Here is a 22,071-nt window from a genome sequence, read left to right as displayed (position 1 = left end):
TGCCAGTGGGTTTGTCTGGAAATCTCAATCTGACACCCCCAAATCTGACTGACCAAGCTACGCCGGTGGTCTCAAGCATCTTTCATCAAATCTTGTATGAAACAAAAGCAAGACACCGGTATGAAAAGTCAGCACTCCTGATTTGCCAGGACAGAGGACTCATTAATAACAGTTCGAGGTTAGATTCAGCATTTCATTTGTGAATTGCAAAGAATCACGACAGATCGCTACGTACTTCAAGGGGTCAGCAAGGAGTACTCGATAGAGTTCGTATCTCAACGAGCTCTGACTGGCGCAATTTTCCTATGCTCTTCCAAGACCAGAGCAAAAGACAAGCTCTCCTAAAGGGAGTTTCTGATCTTCAGACAAAGTGAGTAATTTTTCCAGTGCCAGTGAGAGAGGGGTCTGGGAGTATACCCCATTGTCCTTCTTGTTCCAAAATCTTCAGGAGTGTTCAATCTAGGGATAGACTTGAGAAACCTCAACAACTGTATTCGGAGTATCCGATTCAAGGTGGCAGACAGAGGCCAACAGAAGGGCCCAGTCCAGTTCCATTTGCCACTAGTGTGCTGTGCTATTGCAGGAAGAAGCCTCTTATAGCTTGTTGTGTCTCAGTAACTTTAACATAAGGTTAATGGGTGTTGCATATTTGAAATTTCTTATTATATATTTTTTGGCTTGTTTAATTAATGGGTCAAAGGACGTCAGCTTTGATACACCTCATTAGTAGATATTAGGACAAGTAGCAAAAGCGTATTTACAGGTAATAAAGATAACCAGGGCGTTACATTTGTGCAGATCGGCAAGGCGAGCATAGACAGGCAAAAGAGTGCATCTCTTGAGACACAGCTGAGTACTTCGACTGGTTGCTCCAAAGAGGCACGTCATTCATCGTTTGGGGGTGGAGACATTTCCATCAACTGTAGGAGGCAGGCACATCAATATTTGGAAATAATGGAGAAGCATGACCATCATGTTAAAAGCCACTGCTTCCAGCATGTAGTTTGCATTTTAGAAACAGGCTGAAACAGGACAGAAGCTATGTGATTGACATGGTAGTATACGGTGTTCATTCAATTATAGTTTGATGGAGGTCTGCAGCTTGTTTTAATTTTTTTTTTTTTTTTTTTATTGTTCGAAAAGCTGCCTAACCCTCATCAATATAAAAACACTTTGATTACACAAAACAGTGCAATGATCCCTACTTCATTCTATTTCGTTTGTTATTATCAAGGCTCGTGAATGGCTGTGTGTAAATGTCCCTCTAGTGTGGTTGCCTAAACTGTGCAATGTTGCTTATTTTGCTGTCGTTCCAAATTGAGTTTGTATTAGACACGTTGTGCTCCCCAATGCTCTTCAGTAGGTTTATAATTTCCTGGTGATGCTTCATTTCGTTCTTACTCCAAGATATCCATCAAACCTAGTCTATAGTAGTCTCTTGCCCATTTGGCAGAAGAGATCGTCACTAGGTGTACTAATAATTCTTAATTCTTGTTAAGCCCTGAATATGCCCTGGTTATGAAATTGATGAAGTACTTAGATTCTAGTTGTCAAAGTTTACTTTCTTTGTTGCCTCATCTCGTGCTTTTTTGATTTAATTCATTACATAGTATCTCATTATTTCCTGCTACTTTTGTGTTTCAGTTCCATGTGTTTTGCAGTTATGTAGATCTTGTCCTTGTTTGTTACAGCTAGTTCGTGTTCTGTTATTAATTTTTTTTTAAATTTGCACATCGTGCTCTCAACATAGTTGTTCTGAGTTGTGAAGTTGGTACCAATTGTAAATGCCGTATTACATTCTAAAAACCCACTTTTTTGAGCCATGTATTATGTGTATTCTTCATTTCTTGGAACTGACTGTCTACTATTCTTTCCGTTATACTTCTTGCGGTCTTAAATGTTATTGTTTTGTATTCCAGTCCGATTTATTTGTACTAAATCATGTTTTAGTATTTTCCAAAGCTTCATGGGAATAATTCTGATCAAGAGTGCTTCTTGTGAAATGGCAATTATTATTCTCTTTATCCCCTACTTCTCTCATACTCCTATTGTTGCCACTTTTATCTAGTTCATGTCTTGATTTGTTATTGGCTCTTCAGTCCCTTTTTGGACTCGTTTGTCAGGGTAGGTTTTGCCATGGAATCTGTTTTCTGTGTTACCCCATGTGTCTCGAATTCTACTTAAGAAGAACTATTGCGGTTTAATCTAAAAAAAAAATCTCTGCAGGGGATGCTCCACTTTAAATTACTCTGATTTAAACTCTTGATATGTAGTGTATGTCTCTTTTGTTAGGAAAGTATTGACAAGCCTGTAATCCTTTCGTGTGATTTAGTGCTAGTACTTGGGAATACTACATCCATAGTTATTAATGTGTAGGTGGCACCTGCAGGTATATTTTGTAGATGTGTCTCTCAGGTATGTTGATAAATCCTTTACAACCTGTGGCAGGAAATAATCAATATTTGATGTGATGTTTTTTAACAAAGGAATCTTTGTGATGAAATTCTAGGTCTCCCTGGTGGATATTTCGTATTTTTCTGCATTTTAGGAAATGTATCAGTCACTAGATGTTTAATTGCCCAAACTTTCTTTTATCGTTGTCATTGAAGCCCATCTCTGCCCATATGTACAGTTTATCTGCATATATTTGCTGCAGTTTTACGATGGACTTTCCTCCAATCCTTTGTAGCTGTCCAAATCATTTAGTTGACAAAAGGCTTCAAAGATATCCTTTTAAAAAAAATTCATGATTAAAACATTTGTGCCTTTTATCAGCTGGTGTAATTTCAGTCGTGACGTCCTTTTGAGGTGATTCAGGCACCCACCCTTCCTCTTTCGCAAAATTGTTCTGCATTTATGAGTCTTTTTCATTGTATTCAGTTCAGGTACTGTTAAGTCAGAAATTATGTTGATTTTGTACCTGGATGATTGTGGGACAGTACTGTGATTTTGTTTTGAGCCTGCTTCGTTTCAAGAGATATTGCAATTCTCAAACAATGTTTTCAGAATTTGTGTTTCTGTATTAGTGTCCACATTCTCCTCCAACCCATGCAGTGTTTAGAATGTTTCTCACTCTTGTACCATACAGCTACACATTCTTTCAGGGCGATCTTTTATGGCACTAGATGTATTTTCACCACCTTTGTGGCAAATACTTTTTGCTAATTTGAGCTTCCTTATAATCAATTCTTTCCTGGGCATAGTGAAACTCTTTGGTGAGGAAAAAAATCATTCCATGAATAATATGTTCCCCCTCGGCGTTGCTTAATTTAACATCCAAAATATTTATCACATTCATTGTATTGGTTAAGCCTTGAACTCTTTGTTTGCTCTTCATATTGCTCCTTTCCTCTTGCCTTATGTTTTTTATTCACCTGTCTCGCCTCTGCCTGATCCTCTTGCTATTTCTTCTCTTATTACTGTTTCTGTTAATGGATCAAGCACATATTGTCAAAAAAATATATACAAGCACTGGCAAAGCCAATACGTCTCACCCAGTAGAAAGGATGCAATGCTGTGGGCAGTGAGGCAGACGGGACAGTGATTTTGAAACTGAGGAACAGGGTTGAGTCTCAACGTCACCTCAACATCTTGTGATTCTAGGCAAATCACTTCATCTCCTGTGCCCTAAAAATAAAAATGAATGTGAAATTGTGTAATGTAAACTGGTAATCAAGAAAAGCATCACATAACGTCCGGCCCAGTTGAGTTAGCGCTATTTAAAAGTGCAAAAAAAGGAACTAGTACCTCAACCACATAAAGAGGGACAGGGGAGACTAATTAAGTTAATCTGTACCATGCTCCACACAGAGACAAGAAAGTGACAGCATCCCACGGGCTGAAGAATTAAAAGGCAGGAAGCAAGAGTGATAATGGTGCTAACAAATGGTAAGTAATAAGCGGGCTGAATCCCCCCCTTTTTCTTTTTTTTTTTTTTTCCTTTCTTCAGATACAAGAAGTTGGTTTCTAAAAGGCATTCCTTTTGCCCTTAGTACTACCAGTGAGCTCACCAAGTCACAGAGCTTCAGACCAACCAACAAATAATACATAGCTCATTCACTTTGAATTTCTGCATCTACAATGTATCACATTTTGTTTATTCTGTCTTCTTCAATATCTTAAAAAGCAGTCCTGCTAGATTCAGTACCGGATCCTTATCCTTTCTGTTTTTAAAAAAGTTTGTCAGATTTTTGTGACAGAGGTAGTGTAGGAACCTGGGTTCTGGTTGCAGTACCCCCACTTTTTGCCTGTTTTTTGATGCAACTTTGACTGAAGTGCTCTGGGTTCCGGCCAACCGGGTCCCCAGTGCCAGTGGTCCTTCCCCAAAACAAGACCCCTCCCCTCTCGATCCCCAAGTGGCCAGGCCCTTTAGCACCTCTGTAAGTCCCTATTAAATGGTACCTGGGGACTAGGTACTAAAGAGGGTCCCTAAAGGCTGCAGCATAACTTGTGCCACTCTAAGGAACCCAGTACCAACTTCATGCAGACTGCCATTGCAGGCTGTGTGACAAGGTGCTCCCAAAAGTTAAAACATGACATGGCACACAGCCTGTGTGCCATGTCCCCTAACCACCGCATGTAATATTTGAAAGTCACCCCTACAGCAAGCCTTACAGCCCTGTGTCAGGGTGCATTATATTACTTGTGGGGGCATATCTGCAAGAGCAGACATGCCCTTGCTATGTCTTTGTCTATTCTTAGACATAGTAAGTGAGCAAGGAATCCATTTTAAGTAAAGGTGCTGTACACTGGTCAATACGAGAACCTCAGCTACATGATGGCTTCACTGAAACTAGGCATGTTTGGTATCAAACATCTCGTAATAATAAACCCTCATTAATTCCAGTGATAGATTTATTTATACATGCACCCAGAGGGCACCTCAGCGGTGCCCGCGAAAACCAACTAACTGCTGGTGGGTCATTGACTAGTTCTAGCCAGCCTGCCACAAACAGACAAGATTCTGACGCCAAAGGGTGAGAGCCTTTGCTCTCTGGATATCAGAAGCCTTCTCTGACAGGGGTGTTATACACCCTTCTCAACAGGATGATCTGCAGATCTGCATTCCAATACAGGTGGCTTCAAAGAAGCCCAATGCCCTTGGTATGCAGATTTGGCCTTCCTCAGAGGGAGTTGCCGATTTCCGCCCACCCCCACCCCCATCCCCTGCCCCGCGGCCCATTTGGCACCCGGACAGGTGGGAAAATTAGCTATACAGGCGGTGTGTTACATTTGCAGTCTGGACACACCCCTACGGTGGCCATCCTGAAGTGAAAGCAGCCTTAGGACTTCTGCTGTCTTATGTGTGGTGAATTTAGGAATTCTGAGACTGGGTCATGCTCACTCCCCAAAGGAAGTGTTCTTCTAGTAGGCTTTGTGACCCCAAGGTTAGCCCAGCGGCTACTACCATTCACTCCTCATAATGCCCCCTAAATTAAGTATTTAGGGGTCCCCCTAATACCAGGACATCAGATCCTCACTGGACAGAAAAGGAATGGACAAAATGTCTGCTGACCCGAGAACCGAGGAGTACGGCATACTTGGTACCAGCCCTGCCATCCTGCCTGCTGCACCTGACCCTTCAGGAGAAACTGACTGGTCCTGCCGCTGCAGCATCCAAGAAACAGTGAGAGCTGCCAGTGCTTCACATATTGCCAAGAAGAACTCCCTTGGAGCAGATGAGCTGCTTCCCTGCATCTGCAGGCAAGCCAAGAAAGAACTGTGAGGACCGGGACTGCCAAAACCTGACACCAGGCATCACCACTGCACCGAGCAGCCCAACCCGAGCTGAAGTTGGCCCACGGTGTCAACTTGGATCCTAGGCCCTCCAGAGACTAAGCACACCTTGAGTTTGGCCACTGTGGACTTTCCAACGGCATCTGCAGTCTTTTTCTGCAGACCCCCTTCACTGAGACCACCTCCGGTGACGGAGACCAGACGTTCCACTGTACCTGGATGCCCTGGACCAAGGAGAAGAGGACCACTGGTGTTCCTGTGTCCCCCAGGCTCACTTGTTGGTTTAGTCAGTCTGGACCCCTTTTCCATGTCTGCAGACTGTTTCTGTGCTCCCCCCTGCATTGCGATTGCCATCCGTTATGGTAAACATGACCGTCCAAAGCACCTCTGCACCTGGATGCCGTGGACCGAGGAGAACAGGACCACTGGTGTACCTGCATTACCGAACATTGCAAGAACTGAACCCCCACTGTGGTTCACCCAGACTGGACCCTCAGTCCATCCCTCCCACATCTTTGTGATAGGACAGATTCCCCATAGACTTACATTAAACACTCAATGCTGAACTGCACCACTTTACCCGGCCGCCAAAGTGCTGCCTGAGGTGACCTACTGGTGTGACTTTTGAAAACTCTAAAAATTCCTATCTCGAAAACTACTCACCTGATTCCAGTGATCTTGGTGTGTAAATTCATATAAAAGTATCTGTTATTTTTATAAATTGGTGTCTGATTTCTTTGAGTGTGTGTCTCACTTACTGTCAATGTGTGTGCCTTACCTGCTTAACATTACTCTGTGATGTGCCTAACTGCTCGAAAGAGAGCATTTAGGATGTCATTTGTGCCTCTGGCATACACTTTGGTTTGCCTGGACTCTTTACACAGTGTACCTCTTTCTGGTCTACTACATAACAAGCCAGCTTCCTACAGGTAGGTATCCTAGTGTCATTCAGACACAGCTGTCACCTTTCATTAGGGTGAGATTACAACACTTTCCCATTATATTAATATGTCTTCAGACTTGTTTGCATATAATAGGACAGCCTCTTGATAAGTCACCATTCCCCTGATCTGGTTTGATGAATGCACTCTTATTATTTGTATCTCTTCTCAATCATCTAAATATCTGCCACAGGGGAACATCTGGAACGACGACTCCGGAACAACAATCTATGTTGTTACAGCAAGCGGAGCCATGCTTGCATTAACAACGACTCCCTCTTTCTCTGCCTTAACCACGCATGTGCTGAACAATGCACATGCAGGGTTAAGGCAGAGAAAAAGGGAGTCACCATGGTCAGGTAAGTGGGACTGGGGCACGGTTGGGGAGAAGTTTATAGGGGTGGGGGTGGATTAAGGGCTAGGTGTGGGGGAAGTCTGGGTAGTTTTTTTTTTTTTTTGGGGTAGGGTGGGGGATTGGGGTAGTTCTGCTTTTTAGGGGTGGGGGATTGGGGCAGTTCTGCTTTTATGGGCAGGGTAGATTTGTTTTGGGGGTAGGGAGTTGGGGTACTTTTGTTTTTGGCAGTGGGGGAGTTGTTTTTTGGGGATCAGGATAGTTTGTTTTTTGGGGTTGGGGTAGTTTTTTGGGGGTGGTGGTTGTTTTTTTGGGGGTGGGGTGGGGTAATTTTTTTTTTTGGGGGTGGGGTGGTCAGGTAGTTTAGTTTTTGGTGGTCATCGGGGTAGTTTGTTTTTTGAGGGTGGGGGTCGGGATAATTAGTCTTTTTGGGAGTGGGGGTCGGGGTGATTTTGTTTTTAGGGGTGGGGTAGTTTTATTTTTGGGGTGGGGGTCAGTTTTTACGGTGGGTGGGGGTGTTGGGGTAGGTTTTATGGCTTGCGGTGGGTGGGGGTATCGGGTTAGTTTTATTTTTAGGGTGAGTTAGGGGGTCGGGTAGTTTTATTTTTAGGGCGTGTGTGGGGCTGGCATGTGAAAATCACGCATGCCATTCCACGCATGCCTTTACAACAAAAAATCATTGTAAAGGCATGTGTGGTAAAGGTATTCATGGAAACAATGCAGTCGTTGTTCTGCCTGTGTTGTTCAGGCATGCGTTGTTCCATTATACATTCTCTTCCACATTGTGCGTCTTGTATACTCATTGAGCTCTGTAGAGAATTTGCAGGTCAGACTCTCTGCCTGTGTCCGTGGCCTAAAAATCGAACCAACATAATTTTTCTCAGGCATTGAGCCTGAGCCCTGTACATGATAATATAATTGGAGCTTGTCAATGCTAGAGGTTCTGTAAAGCAAGACTATCCTGTTATTCATAGGGGTTACACTGCAAGGGCCGTACCCTTCTTTCTTTGTGCAAAAGTTTGCTTTTCCTTTCTTTGTACAAACCTGCCTCCAGAGAAGTCCTACTTATAATGATAAGTACCACAATCCCAAGACACAGGCATGTGGAACTGCATTTTAGTTCCTATAAATAGTGAATCAAAGCAAGGGCTACATTGTCTGATATCGCCTTCACATTTTCCTGGAAGTGGAGTTTGTATCTTTGAATTTAAACACCTAATGTGTCCTTTTTAAAATGTCGTACCTTGCAGGTATGTGACAGCATGTGAAAGGATTATTTCCTCCCATTGATGAAGAAGCAGGATTCTCTGCCAACCTAATGCCTGCAAGCAGTGATTCCAGACCCATATTATTCTTCTTGTCTGGGCCAACCCCTACTTTGGAGTGTGAAAAGGAAGGGTTTAGAATATGTAATAAGCCCTACAACACGCTTCTATGGTTTCTAGTAGGTTGTAAAGGTCAGTGACTATAGCCATGTCCAAAGTAAGGCTGTGTGAAAATTAAATTAGGCTGTGACTCTGAGTTGGCACGCCCATACTTGTCCATTAGCTGGACTGGCCTTCATATTGAAATGTCACTGGTGACATTTTAGCCAACATGATTTAGAAGCTGACAAGCTAACTGATGGATGTCTTGAAACTTGGAAATTTTAAGTGTGGGATTCCACCCTGGAACGGGCAGCCAAGTGGCTCACACGCTGGATGGTTCGCCAGCTTGCGAGGACAGGGCACCTCACGCGTAAGCCATGGCTTAACCCGGCTCTCACAACTGGGTTAATGGAACTGCTCATACCAAGCGTGCCCAAAACACCACCCTGCCCTGGGCTGAAGCCCCAGCTTTGAGGACCATTCCCTTTTCCCCCACCCCTCCCCCCAAACAAACAAAAGCCATGGCTTCTTCCACCTCTCACTGGGAATTATTGGAACTGTTCCGTCAGGACAAGCCCCAAACTTTTCTCCTGTCCGATGCCACCCTGCTCATTGTAGGGAAGATGGTCCTGCCCTGTACCTGCAGTCTTGCTCTGTGGGAGACTGGGCCTCCCTGGCGAAAGTGAGGGCTTCACCCATCTCTCACTGGGGATTACTGGAACATTTCAGCCCGTAGGAGCCCCAGCCTCCTCCTCAGTCTGATGCTACCCTGACCTGTGCAGGCCATGTGGCTCTGCTTGTTTGCTGAATTCCTGGTCCGAATACAGGACCTTCCAGGTGAAAGCCATGGCTTCACCTGCCTATCACTGGGAATTACTGGAACTGTTCAGCCGGGAGGAGGCCCTGACTCCTTCCTGGTGTGTTGCCACCCTGCCTCAGGCAGGATAGGTGGCTCTGCCTGGTGGCTGAAGCCCAAGCCTATCCCCATGTGAAATCCATGGCTCTCCCTCCTCTCATTGGGGATTACTAGTACTGTTCACCTCAGAGGTGCCCCAAACGGCTCCCTAGTCTGTTGCAATACTGTCCGGGGTAGGCTAGGTGTATCTGCTTCGTGGCTGGAACCTTAGATTGCGGGACTGGCCCTAACTATTGAAAGCAATGGTTTCCTCTGCCCCTCACTGTTTGATTCCTGGAGTGGGTTGGCCCAGAGGAGCCATAGACTTCTCCCTGGTCCAAGACCGCTCTGCTCTGGAAAGTTAAGATTGCATCCTCTAACTGTCTGACTGCTGCCAAATCAGCCATTTGGACCTAAATGCCTAGGGGAGATATCTCACTTCCTCAAACTCAACTCTTGTTAGCCAGGTTGCTTAAGCCCCTTGCAAAGAAGCCATATCCGACTGTTAAGCCCCTACAAACTGAGGCATTATGGAACGCTGGGGGAGCAATTAGCTGCATAGTCACATTAGCTGATCTTCCACTCATTTAGTTGCCCACCTTATGGTGAGATGACCTAGGTTGACCTGGCACTCAGAGTGGTCATGCATGCTGAGGCCAGTGCTCAGGTGGCCCTTCCCAGAGCTACCCACTGGCTTGCCATCAATCAGCAGTTGATCAGAGTACAGTGCTGGCCAGACCATACATGAGCAAGCTTCCCTGAACAGGGATGTCAGCTTTACATCCCTGTCTGCTCTCCTGGAAGGCATGCCCAGAGGAAACACCCATCAGACATGGCTGGAAAGGAGCCTCAGACCAGGGCCCCAATAATTCCAGGGCATGCTGGCCAGGTCCTTTGCGGCACCTGGGAAGAACAACCAGATGACTGAGTTGTTCCTAGTACCTTCTCCCTATTAATCTGGAGGAAAACCACTTGCCTTTCTTGTATTCCCTGCACACCAAGTGACAGAGTGGGTCATCTGAGCAAACGCATCCGACCTCCTGGAGGCTCAGCTGGGCTTGAAGTGTTTGAGTCCTCATAGGGACTTTTAGGACAGCACAACTGTGGCGGTGCGCCATGTTTTTTCTTTTTTTTTTTTGCATGCATGACCAGATGTCCAAGCTCAAAGTATCCAGATCGCCAGTCTTGAAGGACAGCCATCTAGTTGCACCATGCCTTATGAAACAGGTTCTGCTTGCACATGGAGAACCAGATTCTCAGGCATAAGGCACAGGACTTGGGGGGGGCCTCACAGAATTTTGTCTTGAATTTTGGATGCACCTTTTCACCCCAGCGATGCAGGAGAGCCCTCACAGTGCCTGCAGGACCATGACTTGAGCACTTTGTGACATGGTGGGTTGCAGAATGGCTGGATGCTTTCCACTGCCTGGGCCAGTTAAAGCTCTAACCAGTGGCCTGGTCAGAGCTTCTAAATCCAGCCAAGTAGGTGAGTCCCTCTAGGGCCTGCAGGATACTGTCCTGTTCTCTAAGTGACACTGCAGGCCAGAGAATGGGGCCCAGGGACTAGGGCTTCCACCCCAGGGCCAGCTTGAACTCTGACCCAGGGCCCAGTCAGACATTCTTAACAAGGCCAAGCATGTCAGCCCTCCTGTTGTCTACTGGACCTCATCTCAGGCACATTGCACACTGTGGGCCAGTGAATGGAGCTCGGGCCGGCCTGATTTTCAGCTACATGCCAACATACGCTCTGATTCAGGACCCTGTCAGAGTTTCTTAACCCTGTCAAGGAGGGGAGACCCCAGGTACTTTGAGACAATATGGGCTGGACAGTGGAGTCAAGGGCTGGAGGCTTCTACCCCTGGGCCAGATGGAGCTAGTACAAGAAGATAGGGATCCCTTATACAGGTACGTGGACACCCAGGACATACTGTTTGGGGTCAAGAACAACACATTTGTCATGTTTATTTTGTCCTTGGACAATAAGGTCTAACACCTTGCAGCACAGACCCTTTGGCTTCCAGTACCACATAATGGAGCAGAGAAGGAAATTGTCTGCAGTTGAGGTAATGTTTAGGCCCATATGTTAATGCTGATCAAACTTGTATTTATGGTTCATTTATGTAAAGCCTTTATTATTAGGTATTTATCTAGATAAATGTTGTAGACTCAGAAAAATATGTACATACGTGTGCAAAGTTGAACTATATGAGGCTACGTATAATGCTTCCAGAATGCTCTCTGATTAGATGCAAAGATGTGCAAAAGCTTGAAAGCAAAACTGATTATTCTTCGCTTTCAGAATAAAATGTTCACAAAAAAATACGGCTAGGAAAAAAACGTTTTGCTTAACTACTGTGAAATGTTAGGTACCATTTCTTTGAAGCATCATTTAGTAAAATGTATTGATGTATTTCAAAAAAATATTCATAATTGAATATCAGTGTAATCGCTTTCAACAAGATTGTGGGAAACATGAAAATAAATAAGCATTGGCAAATCCAATAGATCTGATATTGGTGGTCAGGTGTTTGGTTTTTATTAATGTGTCTCTTGTTTTGACATGGTTTTTGTAAGCCTTTATTGCTTTGGGAGCTGCCAGACCCCCACCATTGTAACAAACAGTGACAAAAATATTTCTTGGTCTCAAAAAGCACACATTGACACAATTGTTGCTGGCACTGAACAAAACTACTTGGTGTGCCAATATGTTCCTTGTGAAAGAGCAGAATGCTATCACAAAAAACTGACCCATGGAATAGGTCTTTCCATTAGTGCAGATTTATGTATTTCATTAATTCACAAGAATTCAAAGAAGTTGACAAGGAAATCACACTCCTAAAAATATTTGTGAACTGTATTCTAAGCATGAGCAAATATGCATGTGTAGTTTTAATCATGCAAAAATCTGCTTTTACAAGTTCACTCCCCCTCCAACCACTGTTTTCCCCTACCCTGGAAGAAGTTTTACCTCTGCTCTTGTCAGGAGTACATTTCCAACCTTTTTCATTATTATAGGAAAATATTAGAGAAGAGCTGGTCAAAACCCGGATAACATGGAGTTAGTAGGTTTGCACAGACTCATGGGTATTCCAGCCCTGGAACTACTACTTTCTGCTACCTCCAGCCCCAGTATGTAGATCTGCGGAAAGGTGGCAAAATAACAAAATTGCTAATATTACTAGTATTATTTAAGCTCTACTATAGTAGTATCACTGACATATTAAGAGAGGCTATCATCAGAGCTCTTATAAAATGAGATTGGTGCCATAATTTCTCACCACAATACATGGCACAAAAGGGACAACTAGATTTTTTACAGGATAAGTAGATTATGGACAAGTAGACATTTTATTAAATTCCACCACATCTGCTTTATCTGTGTGCACTGGGCTACCATCAGTAGGGGCACAGTACCTTGCACTGATGCTCTTTGTGTGTCAGTGCTTTCAATAGCTCAAGAAAACATCTTGTGCCCAGCTGTGGTGAAGTGACATTCTTTGTGGATCCCAGTCCTCAAAGTCACAGTGAAAGTATTAAACAAAGTAAACTGCTGAAATAGCAATTCTCTCTTACAGGCCTTTAACATGTTGTTGAGGTGGCAAAGAACACAGCAGTTCTGTCATATTTGTGGGCACTAATATATTGCTCAGGGACTTCTACTCATGTCTAAAGCCATGTGATTGGAGATGCTAACTTTTGCCAGTCTTTGATGGAGAACTTTGTTCCTAAACGTTTTGTGTTTGCTGAGGTTGGTTGTAAGGAGAATTCAGTTCATAACAACTCTCTGGTCTTATGATATCCGAATTTCTTCCAGGGAGACATAGAATATTGCACCCACGGGCCTTCTTAATTTTGATGTAAAGTTTGAAAAAAAGGTGTTGATTTTGGACTTGGTTTTTCTGTACTTATTGCTATTTTGTAAATTCTACTTGTGTTCCAATATCCTTAACACACAATGCAGAGCAGTTGTTTAACTTGAAGTTTGCTGCAAAAGAACTGAGCAGGAACGCTAAAAAATGTGATAAAGAAGAAAAGATTGAAAAGGCAAAGATTAAGAAGGTAAGTTTATCAATGGGCTGTGAGTGGTATGTGGAATTATTTTGGAAATGACCACGGATAACACTTTTCTGATTACAACATTTTTAAACAGCTGTAATATTACTACTCATTCATATTATCTCTTTCCTTCTTTTGGCATTCTATTTTTCCTCTGTTCTTGGCATGCTAAATTTCCCCTTGCATTATTTTTTTCTATTTCTTATTTATTTGACACAAGCAACCAGACATTTCAAGAAGAAATGCTGGGCAGGGGACATTTTGTATAGCATGCTAGGCAGTTAGGTATGGGGAACACACACCAGAATAGATGACTGAGGCGTTGTAAAACGATGTTGATTTGGGAAGTGATCAACTAAATAAGTTCAACATATAGACAGGTTGCAAGAAATATTTTCACAATGACCTTACAGTTTAGACATACATTGCGTCTTTAGATATGCTCTCTCTCCAATATTAAGAAAATGCTCTTCAAGCTGGTTTTTAACTCCTTGGATGTGAGAAAGGCTTGAATGTTGGGAAGTTGTGCTTTCTAGTAATGGGAACCTAGAAGTTGAGAGTAGAGAAATGGGATGCAACACAGTGGTTTGGGTGTGACCAGAGATGTGACGATTGAGTACTGGCATGCAGATTTAAATTCCTGATCAGTGTTCACCAGATCGTAATGTTGTCAAGGTACTGTGGGGAGAATGCCATGATCAACTTTGAAAACAATTCCCAACAGCTTTTGGAGGTTCATGGTTTTGGATGGGAGCCACCCAGCTTTGCGGAGAAGGAGAGTGGTAGGAGTTTGTGTGGGCATGTTTAATAAGGGCTTGGTTGTGGATTTAAGTAACGTGTCCATTGGGTAAAAAGAATATTGTGGGAGGCCGTCAAACATCTTTGTTGCAATGTTATAATTTGCTAAGTACTAGTGAATTAATTAGCAGCTTAGTGGTATGGCATTGTTCATCAATTGGTACCTTTCTGCTGTGGTGGTATAGAATTACCTTTTCCATGTGTATTGAAGAGTTAAGAAGTACACCTAGATTTCAGCTCAGGAGGCAAAGTCAGGAAGCATGGAGAGAAGAGGATAGAGGTAGTTGAGATGGGAGCTAATGAGGAGAGCAGGTAGAGAACCTCCTCTATATAGATCTTTGGCAAGGGGGACCATTGGGCCGTCCAGTGTCAAATTGCAGTGAGACAGAGATTTGATGTTAGAGAAAGGGAGAGAATGTTGTAAAAGAAAAGAATATCTTCATGTCATTGGTGCAGAGGATAGTAGGAAAAGTCGGAAGAGGAGATGATGCCCCCAAGTGTGCCGAGAGGACCTAGCACTGATCCTGTAGGTACTCCATTAGGCAAAGTGGTTGATGTTGATGGGGCAGTGTGGTCTCACTTTACTGAGAAAGAGGCAAATTATATATGGGGAAAACCATGGAAGAGTGATGTCAAAGATGCCTATAGTTCAGAGGGGAAAATATTAATGTTGGGTGATCTGATAGTCAAGAAGAAGATGATTGCTAATTTTTGAAAAGTAGAGGAAACAACTTTGGTGACATGAGAATGCTAATTCGAGTGAAAGAATGGCACAGAAGCTGGACTGCAAATGGTTAAAAATTTTGTTGAGAGATGTGGCAAGTCACTTGAAAACTAGCCATTCTGGTATCGTAGGGTAGAAAAAGAATAGGTGTTACTCATTGATAGACTAGATCAGTGACACAGCTGATATGAAACATTGCAGTGAGATGCAGGTTTAGAGGGATCCATTGAAAAGTAAAGTTGGTTAGACGAGTACTTTGGAAGAATGCATTATGAAATGGTTTGGGGGCGGGAAGGGTTGTTGTCCTGTATGATGGATTGGCTAATTGAGAATGGGATGAGATCCATGGGAGAAGTAGAAGAGAAGTACAGTATTCTATTCTATTCTAAGAGTCTTGTAAAGTGCATAGCTATCCAAAGGCCTCAGAGTGCTAGAACAATCATCATGGTTTACTAGATCAGGACAGCAGAAGAATTAATTACTATACAGCCAAGTTTTCAGGACCTTACGAAAGAAGAGTTTGTGGGTCGTTTTATATAGTTCATGTAGAAGGCTAATCTAGATTTTGGGGGCCATGTACGCCATTGATTGGCCTCCCCAGTGAGACCTACATATTTTGGTGTCCTTTAGCAGGTGTGCTGAAAAGGATCTGAGAGACCTCCCAGGAATATAGTAAGTGGCTAGAGGTCTTAACAGTAAGGGCCCTTTCTTATTCAGTGATCTGTGCAAGATGCATAAGGCTTTAAATTGCACTTGTTGCTCCACCAGGAGCCAGTCTCTCTTTCAAACTCACTTTGGCAGACTGGTGTCTTGGCAGATTCATCAGAAGCCTCTTGGCAGCATTCTGGGTAACCTGCAACCTTTTGATAACATGCTGAGGTGAGCCTAGGTATAAGGCATTACCGTAGTCCAGGCTTGAGATTACAAGAGCCTGGACATTCAGTCTTCTGTCTAAAACAGGAAGGAGATTGTGGACCTTTTTCAGCAATCCCAGTATACCAAAACAACTGGCAGCGTGTCTTTTGACGTGGTGGTCCATTGTGAGGCCGGAATACAGCCACATTCCGAGACTCTTTATTGCACTTTTGCGGCTGGGGAGCCTGTCCTGTCAAACCGGCAGAGGAGTCAATACCCTGTTGGTGAAGTTGTTACCTAGTAGCATAGCCTCCGTCTTGTCTTCAGTAAGCTTCAGTCGGCTGTCCATTTAGCTACTTCCTAGAGACATGGAACCAGACTGATGTGGCTCGAGCTTTGGTCATGGGAAATTGACATAACTAACTGGGTGTCCTTCGCATAAGAGACCAATGACAGCCAATAAGAAAGAACTATTTTAGACAGGGGGTACATCTATACATTAAAAAAGATTAAACTCAAAGAAGACCCCTTGGGCACCCTGCAGCTCAAAGGAGGACTGTTGGAGTAGCAGGATTGATCTAGCACCTGAAATGTTCTATTCCCCAGAAAGGAGGAAAGCCTTTTCAATGCACTGTCCTCAATACCCGCATTTGATATCCGTCGGATAAATGGGGTGTGACCTACTGTATTGAAGACCACACTAAGGTCTAACACAATGATGTCAGACGAGCCCTCTTGGTCCAACAGTTTTAGTTCTTTGATCACTGCCAGCAAAGCTGTTTCTGTGCTGTGGTCTAAACCCCATTTGAGTCGGGTGGAGGACTTCGTTGGATTCAAGTAAGGCAGAAAGGTGTTTATTAAAACGTTTTTTCAGGAGCTTCGATACTCCTGATAACAAGGAGATCTGCCTGTAGTTACTCAGACAGAGCGGGTCCTTTTGGAGTGCTATCCGGATCAAATGCCATTCCAAAAGGAAAGGTCCACCTATAGGGCCCACCTTCCTGCCACAGTTTTAGAAGTTGCTGATGCGAAGCTGACTCCTCTCTAGTGTCATGAAAAACACTGCTACGATGAACTCCGTTGCACCGGAAAGGATACTTAAGTGAGCTTCTTAATCCCTCTTAGTATCTCTTCTTCTTCCTTCTGAAAATACAAGAACTTACCTAAAGCATTTCTTGGATCCTGGAAGTGATTGGCGAGTTTTAGGCCAGCTCTTAAGACCCTGACCAGGTCGATCTCTGCATAGCCATGTATGAGGATAAAGGAGGAAAGATCCACCATGGAGCCCTCAGCATCCTCAGACTTTGTGGGAATAACCCTGCAAGTCCTTGCATCTACAGATAACATAATCAGCCTTCATCCTCAGTTCAGCCAAAGTGCAATGCATATCAGAATGAACTCCCTGGACTCACCATGTACACACCTGCCACCCAAAGAGCCCAGATCCTTTATTCAAAGTCTCCAGTCTTAAACCCAGATAATCGTGGAGTTCCTGAAAGTCAGTTTAGCCAATATTAGCACCCGCTTACTGATGGAGAAGTTTGGAGGGCTTTGTACATACTCCAGTCAATACATGCCACACCAGGCAAAGTGGCCCCAGATGTCAATGAAGGAGCAATTCCTCTGGAGTTTCTATTTGGTAACATAAGAATCCAGCCCCACCTCAAATATCCTATCCCTTCTACTAATATTAGCCAGAGGGTGAGGAGACGTCTCAAGCTAAGGGTCTGGATCCTATTTAAACACCAGCAGTACATTTGAGCGGCCTACCTGATATACAGAAGAGACACTTTTCAATCACAGAGCAGTGCAAAAATGCAGCATGGACACCCTGAACTACAGGCCAGGAACAACACCATGATAGATAGGTAGATTCCACAACAAAGTGGACTTATCCAGGGTATCAGTAGTTGCTCCAAAGCATTTCACACCTCTGCCAATTCTAACGCATTAGAAGCCCAACCTCTTCACCCCAGAGATGAGACGCAGCAGTGACCAGATTGTGCTGCCAGCCTCCCTCTTTCCTTAATCACTAGGGCACAGTAGTCCTCACTTTTTTCATGGGGTAGTCTCTTCGGTGATATTGGATCCTACTAAGAGGCACTGTTCTGGTTCCCTCAGGTGCTACCCCTAACAACACCAATCCTGGGCCAAGATCAGTGCAGCCTCAGCACCATTCCAAAGAACTCCATGAAGTTGGTTCCATTATAGAATGTGAGTTGCCCATTTCTCAGTGAAGGAACTGTTTTAAATCTGTTCCAGGACAGGAGATATGGAATGCATAAACAACGTCTGCGATGAACAATAAGAGAAGCAATGAAACTGCAAGTCACTGTTCATTGTGTGCTCAGAGGTCTAGGCTTATCCTTGACAGTGTGAAATTCACGATTTGCTTGTGACCCTGGGTGATGCACTAAGCATCCATTCATCATGTACCGAGGACTTCTATTCCTATCCTGGATGTAGCACATAGAACAGTGGTGGCAGCGTACCATGTTTTTTTATTTATAGTGTTACCAGACCTTTTTATTGGTGTCAGTAGGAATGTGAGTTTCTGGCTTCTCTTGTGCAGAGTTCAGCTGTTAAATGTGTACTCCAGAACCTTGCGCTGATTTTGGATGCTCTGGTTTATCATTGCCAGGGCTAGAAAAATCATAAAAATGTTGCTAGAAACGCAGGTTGAGAAACTTAAATAATCTACTGAATCTAACTGTAATGTACTTGACCCGTAAGCGGGTCTCAAATTGTGTGATCCTAGGCAAGTAGTTTACAGAGTCACCTTTTTCTTAATTCTAACAAATGATTGCACCTTCAAATATGTGAGCTCAGCATTTCTGCAGTACAAAAAAACTCTTTTGTATGATTAAGTAGACTAAAGTTTGCTGCATGCATCACAAGAATCTAGCCCACTTACCCATGAGGTCTAGCCCACATAACCTAGGATTTCTTTTAGTTTACTAACAACATTGCCATCAGGGCAGGAGTGTTACTCAATTTTAATAAATATATTACTAAAGCGTTATGTGGTAACATATTGTCATCTACGCACAGTAACTTGCCAAGAAATATCTAAAAAACCTCTCTAACTTGCAGCTTTACTGATACAACTATATAGTGTATTAACAATCTGTGACAATTGGGTTTCAGAAAATATATCCTTTGCACATCAACATGTAAATTATTCTGATTTGTTTTGATCTTGTTAAAAATGTTTTTCATCACACAGGAATATAAAAAAAAGGGCTTTTACGTCTACTGAAATATATTTTGAAATGTTTGCACAGTTGACTTAGTCATTTAAATGTTGTGTTAGGAAAAACCTGACACCCTATATCCTTTTATATTACATTCTAAGCAGTAGGTCACACAGTTCACCTTACAAGCTCCTGGAACTCTGCAATCAGAAGGAAAATTGATTGTAAGAAAAACTGACTTTTGACCTCTGTCTGTGAACACGGAGCAAATGTAACATAAGAACAAGATTTAAAGGCATCTTTTATTGCCCCTCCACTTTTCAACTGAACAGAACACCTGTTCAGTGTCAACTCGCCAGAAGGGATGAGTAAGTATTAAAAATAGCTAAACTTGCTCAAATATGACTTCCCAATGTGAGTGGTAGTGGTCAAGTGGATTTTTCGAACCCTGATGGCACAAGGTGGCAATTGAGGGCTGTTTCCCAACAACCAATGTATTGTCTGTGTTCCTGTGGCGGGTGGAAAATGGTTATCCTTTGCCATCAGACCATAACATTGCAACCTTTGTGCTTTACCTCCTAGAGTGATTTGCAAGAGTTTGCACCTGAAGTATCCCTCTGCTCAGCATACAGTAGAAGAATTCAGCATGCTGGAGGCAACCATCTTACTGCTACCCAAATATGTTTTCAGCTCAGTGACCATGCATAGGAACCAAAAACGTCATGCAATGTCCCTGTGATGTGGCTTAACCCCTTCTGTGCTGCGGACGTAATGGTTACGTCCTGCGGCACAGTGCTCATGTGCCGAGGACGTAACCATTACGTCCTGGGCACTGAGCTCAGAGGGGGCGCTAGCGATCCCTCTGTGGGCTTCCCTCCCACCCCCCAAAGGCAGGGATGGAAGGGAAAGCCCTTCCCCTTCCACCCCTGACCACCCCCCAGTGACGTCTGATGACATCAGCGCGCAAATGCACGCTGACCTCATCAGAGGCCACTTCCCGAGATCGGAAGAGAAATGCAGAACATTTCTCTTCTGATCATGTGATGGGTGCCTGAGAGCTTCAAAGTGAAGGAAAGGAATTTCCTTCCCTTTGAAGTATCTCAGAGCATTTTTAAAAGCCGGATTGTAAAGCAATCCGGCTTTTGAAATGCCCACTAGACACCAGGGATTTATTTATTATGTGAAATTGGCATAAGGGGAGCGACCCCTTGGGCAAGGGTCGCTCCCCGGGGAGAGGGGGGGGCACATTTATTTTAGGCCATTTCTGCCCTCCCTGGGGGCAGATCGGCCTATTGTTAGGGAAACCTCTAGGCGCCAGGGCTATTTTTTTGTTTTTGTGTGTATTTTTTTTTTTTTTTTTTTTTAGAGAAGGGGAGCGACCCCTTAGGCAAGGATAGCTCCCCTGGGGGTGTGTGTGTATGCATGTGTTTTCTCTTTAGGGGGGGCATCCCCTTGGGTAAGGGTCTCTCCCCATGGGGGCACATTACTGTTGGCCATATCTGCCCGGGCCTATTTTTGGAAGGCCCATCTAACCACAAGGGAGGGGCAAAAAGCCCACCAGAGGCCAGGGAAGTTTTTTTTTTCAAAAATATGAGGGTGGGGGGGTATGGCCATACCCCCACCCCAAATAAATGGGGCCAAAGTTGTTCTGCCCACCAGTGGGCAGATGGGGCAATTACCCCTGATCCACACCCCGGGGGGGCAGAAAGTCTACTAGATGGCAGGGAATTAAAAAAAATATATACATATATTGGGGTGGTGGCTACCAACCACTATGGGCCTGGTTACGCCCCCACCTCAGCTGAAGGGGGTAACAGTCTTTCAGCTCTCCCCGCATCTTATCCCACAGCAAGCAAGAAGACATTTGATTATTTTGGGTTTTAGTTTTACATTTGGGCCATGAGAGCTTGGCTAACTCTCAAAATCGTCCCACTTGGAATGGTGAGGGCTGCACTTTATGGACTTTGGGACGCTGCCAGGTAGAAAAATCCGCAAGACCTAGACACATCTGAAAACTAAACATCTGGGTGATTCCAGGGTGGTGTGTTTCACCTGCACCCCGCACCATTTTTTTACCCACAATCCCCTGCAAACCTCCAACTTTGCTGGAAATCACACATTTTTCCCACTTGTTTGTGATGGAACCTTCCAGAATCCGCAGGAATCCACAAAATTCCTACCACCCAGCATTGTCTCATCTATACCGATAAAAATTCTGCTGCACTTGTCAGCCTAAAAATTCTTTTTTTGCAATCTGCCCTTTTGGTCCCCCTTTGCTTCCCCCTCAATTTCAACATGTTTTTGTCTCTTCCCTTTCACAAGCACTTGGCCCACTTACACAAATGAGGTATCATTTTTACCGGGAGACTGAGGGGAACATTGGGTAGTATGAAATGTGTCCCAGTGCGGTGATCCCACACAGAACTGTGGGAAAAATTTGTTTGTTTTTTTGTTTTGTTTTTAGCTAATTTTGAGGTTTGCAAAGGATTCTGGGAAACAGAATCTGGTCAGAGCCCCACAAGTCACCCAATCTTGGATTCGCAGATTTGCTAGGTTTCCCTAGGTGCCGGCTGCGCTAGAGGCCAAAATCCACAGCTAGGTGCTTTGCAAAAAAACAGCTCTGTTTTCTTTGTGAAAATGTGATGTGTCCCCGTTGGGTTTTGGGGCTTTTCCTGTCGCGGGCGCTAGGCCTACCCCCACAAGTGAGGTACCATTTTATCGGGAGACATGGGGGAACGCAGGGTGGAAGCTAATTTGTGGCTCCTCTCTGATTCCAGAACTTTCTGTCACCGAAATGAGAGGAAAAAGTGTTTTTTTGGGCCAAATTTTGAGGTTTGCAAAGGATTCTGGGTAACAGAACCTGGTCAGGGCCCCACAAGTCACCCCATCTTGGATTTCCCTAGGTGTCTAGTTTTTAGAACTGCGCAGGTTTGCTAGGTTTCCCTAGGTGCCGACTGAGCTAGAGGCCAAAATCCACAGCTAGACACTTTGCAAAAAACAGCTGTTTTCTTTGTGAAAATGTGATGTGTCCATGTTGTGTTTTGGGGCATTTCCTGTCGCGGGCACTAGGCCTACCCACACAAGTGAGGTACCATTTGTATCTGCAGACATGGGGAAACACAGAATAGCAAAACAAGTGTTATTGCCTCTTGT

The 22,071-nt window shown here is 44.0% G+C and overlaps 1 protein-coding gene across 1 annotated transcript in view; it reads left to right on the top strand.

Annotated features, from left to right (window-relative positions):
* Nucleotides 1-22,071, top strand: part of CHMP1B (charged multivesicular body protein 1B) — a 73,548-nt gene that overhangs the window by 16,336 nt on the left and 35,141 nt on the right. The window contains exon 2 of the mRNA XM_069212575.1: nucleotides 13,253-13,350. Within this exon, the coding sequence (XP_069068676.1) occupies nucleotides 13,253-13,350 (98 nt within the window). The remainder of the gene's footprint in view (nucleotides 1-13,252; nucleotides 13,351-22,071) is intronic.

The sequence above is a fragment of the Pleurodeles waltl genome, chromosome 2_1 (assembly GCF_031143425.1).
Source record: "Pleurodeles waltl isolate 20211129_DDA chromosome 2_1, aPleWal1.hap1.20221129, whole genome shotgun sequence".
NCBI lineage: Eukaryota > Metazoa > Chordata > Amphibia > Caudata > Salamandridae > Pleurodeles > Pleurodeles waltl.
The sequence above is the reverse complement of the archived record's forward strand: the minus strand, read 5'-3'. Positions and strand labels throughout refer to the sequence as shown.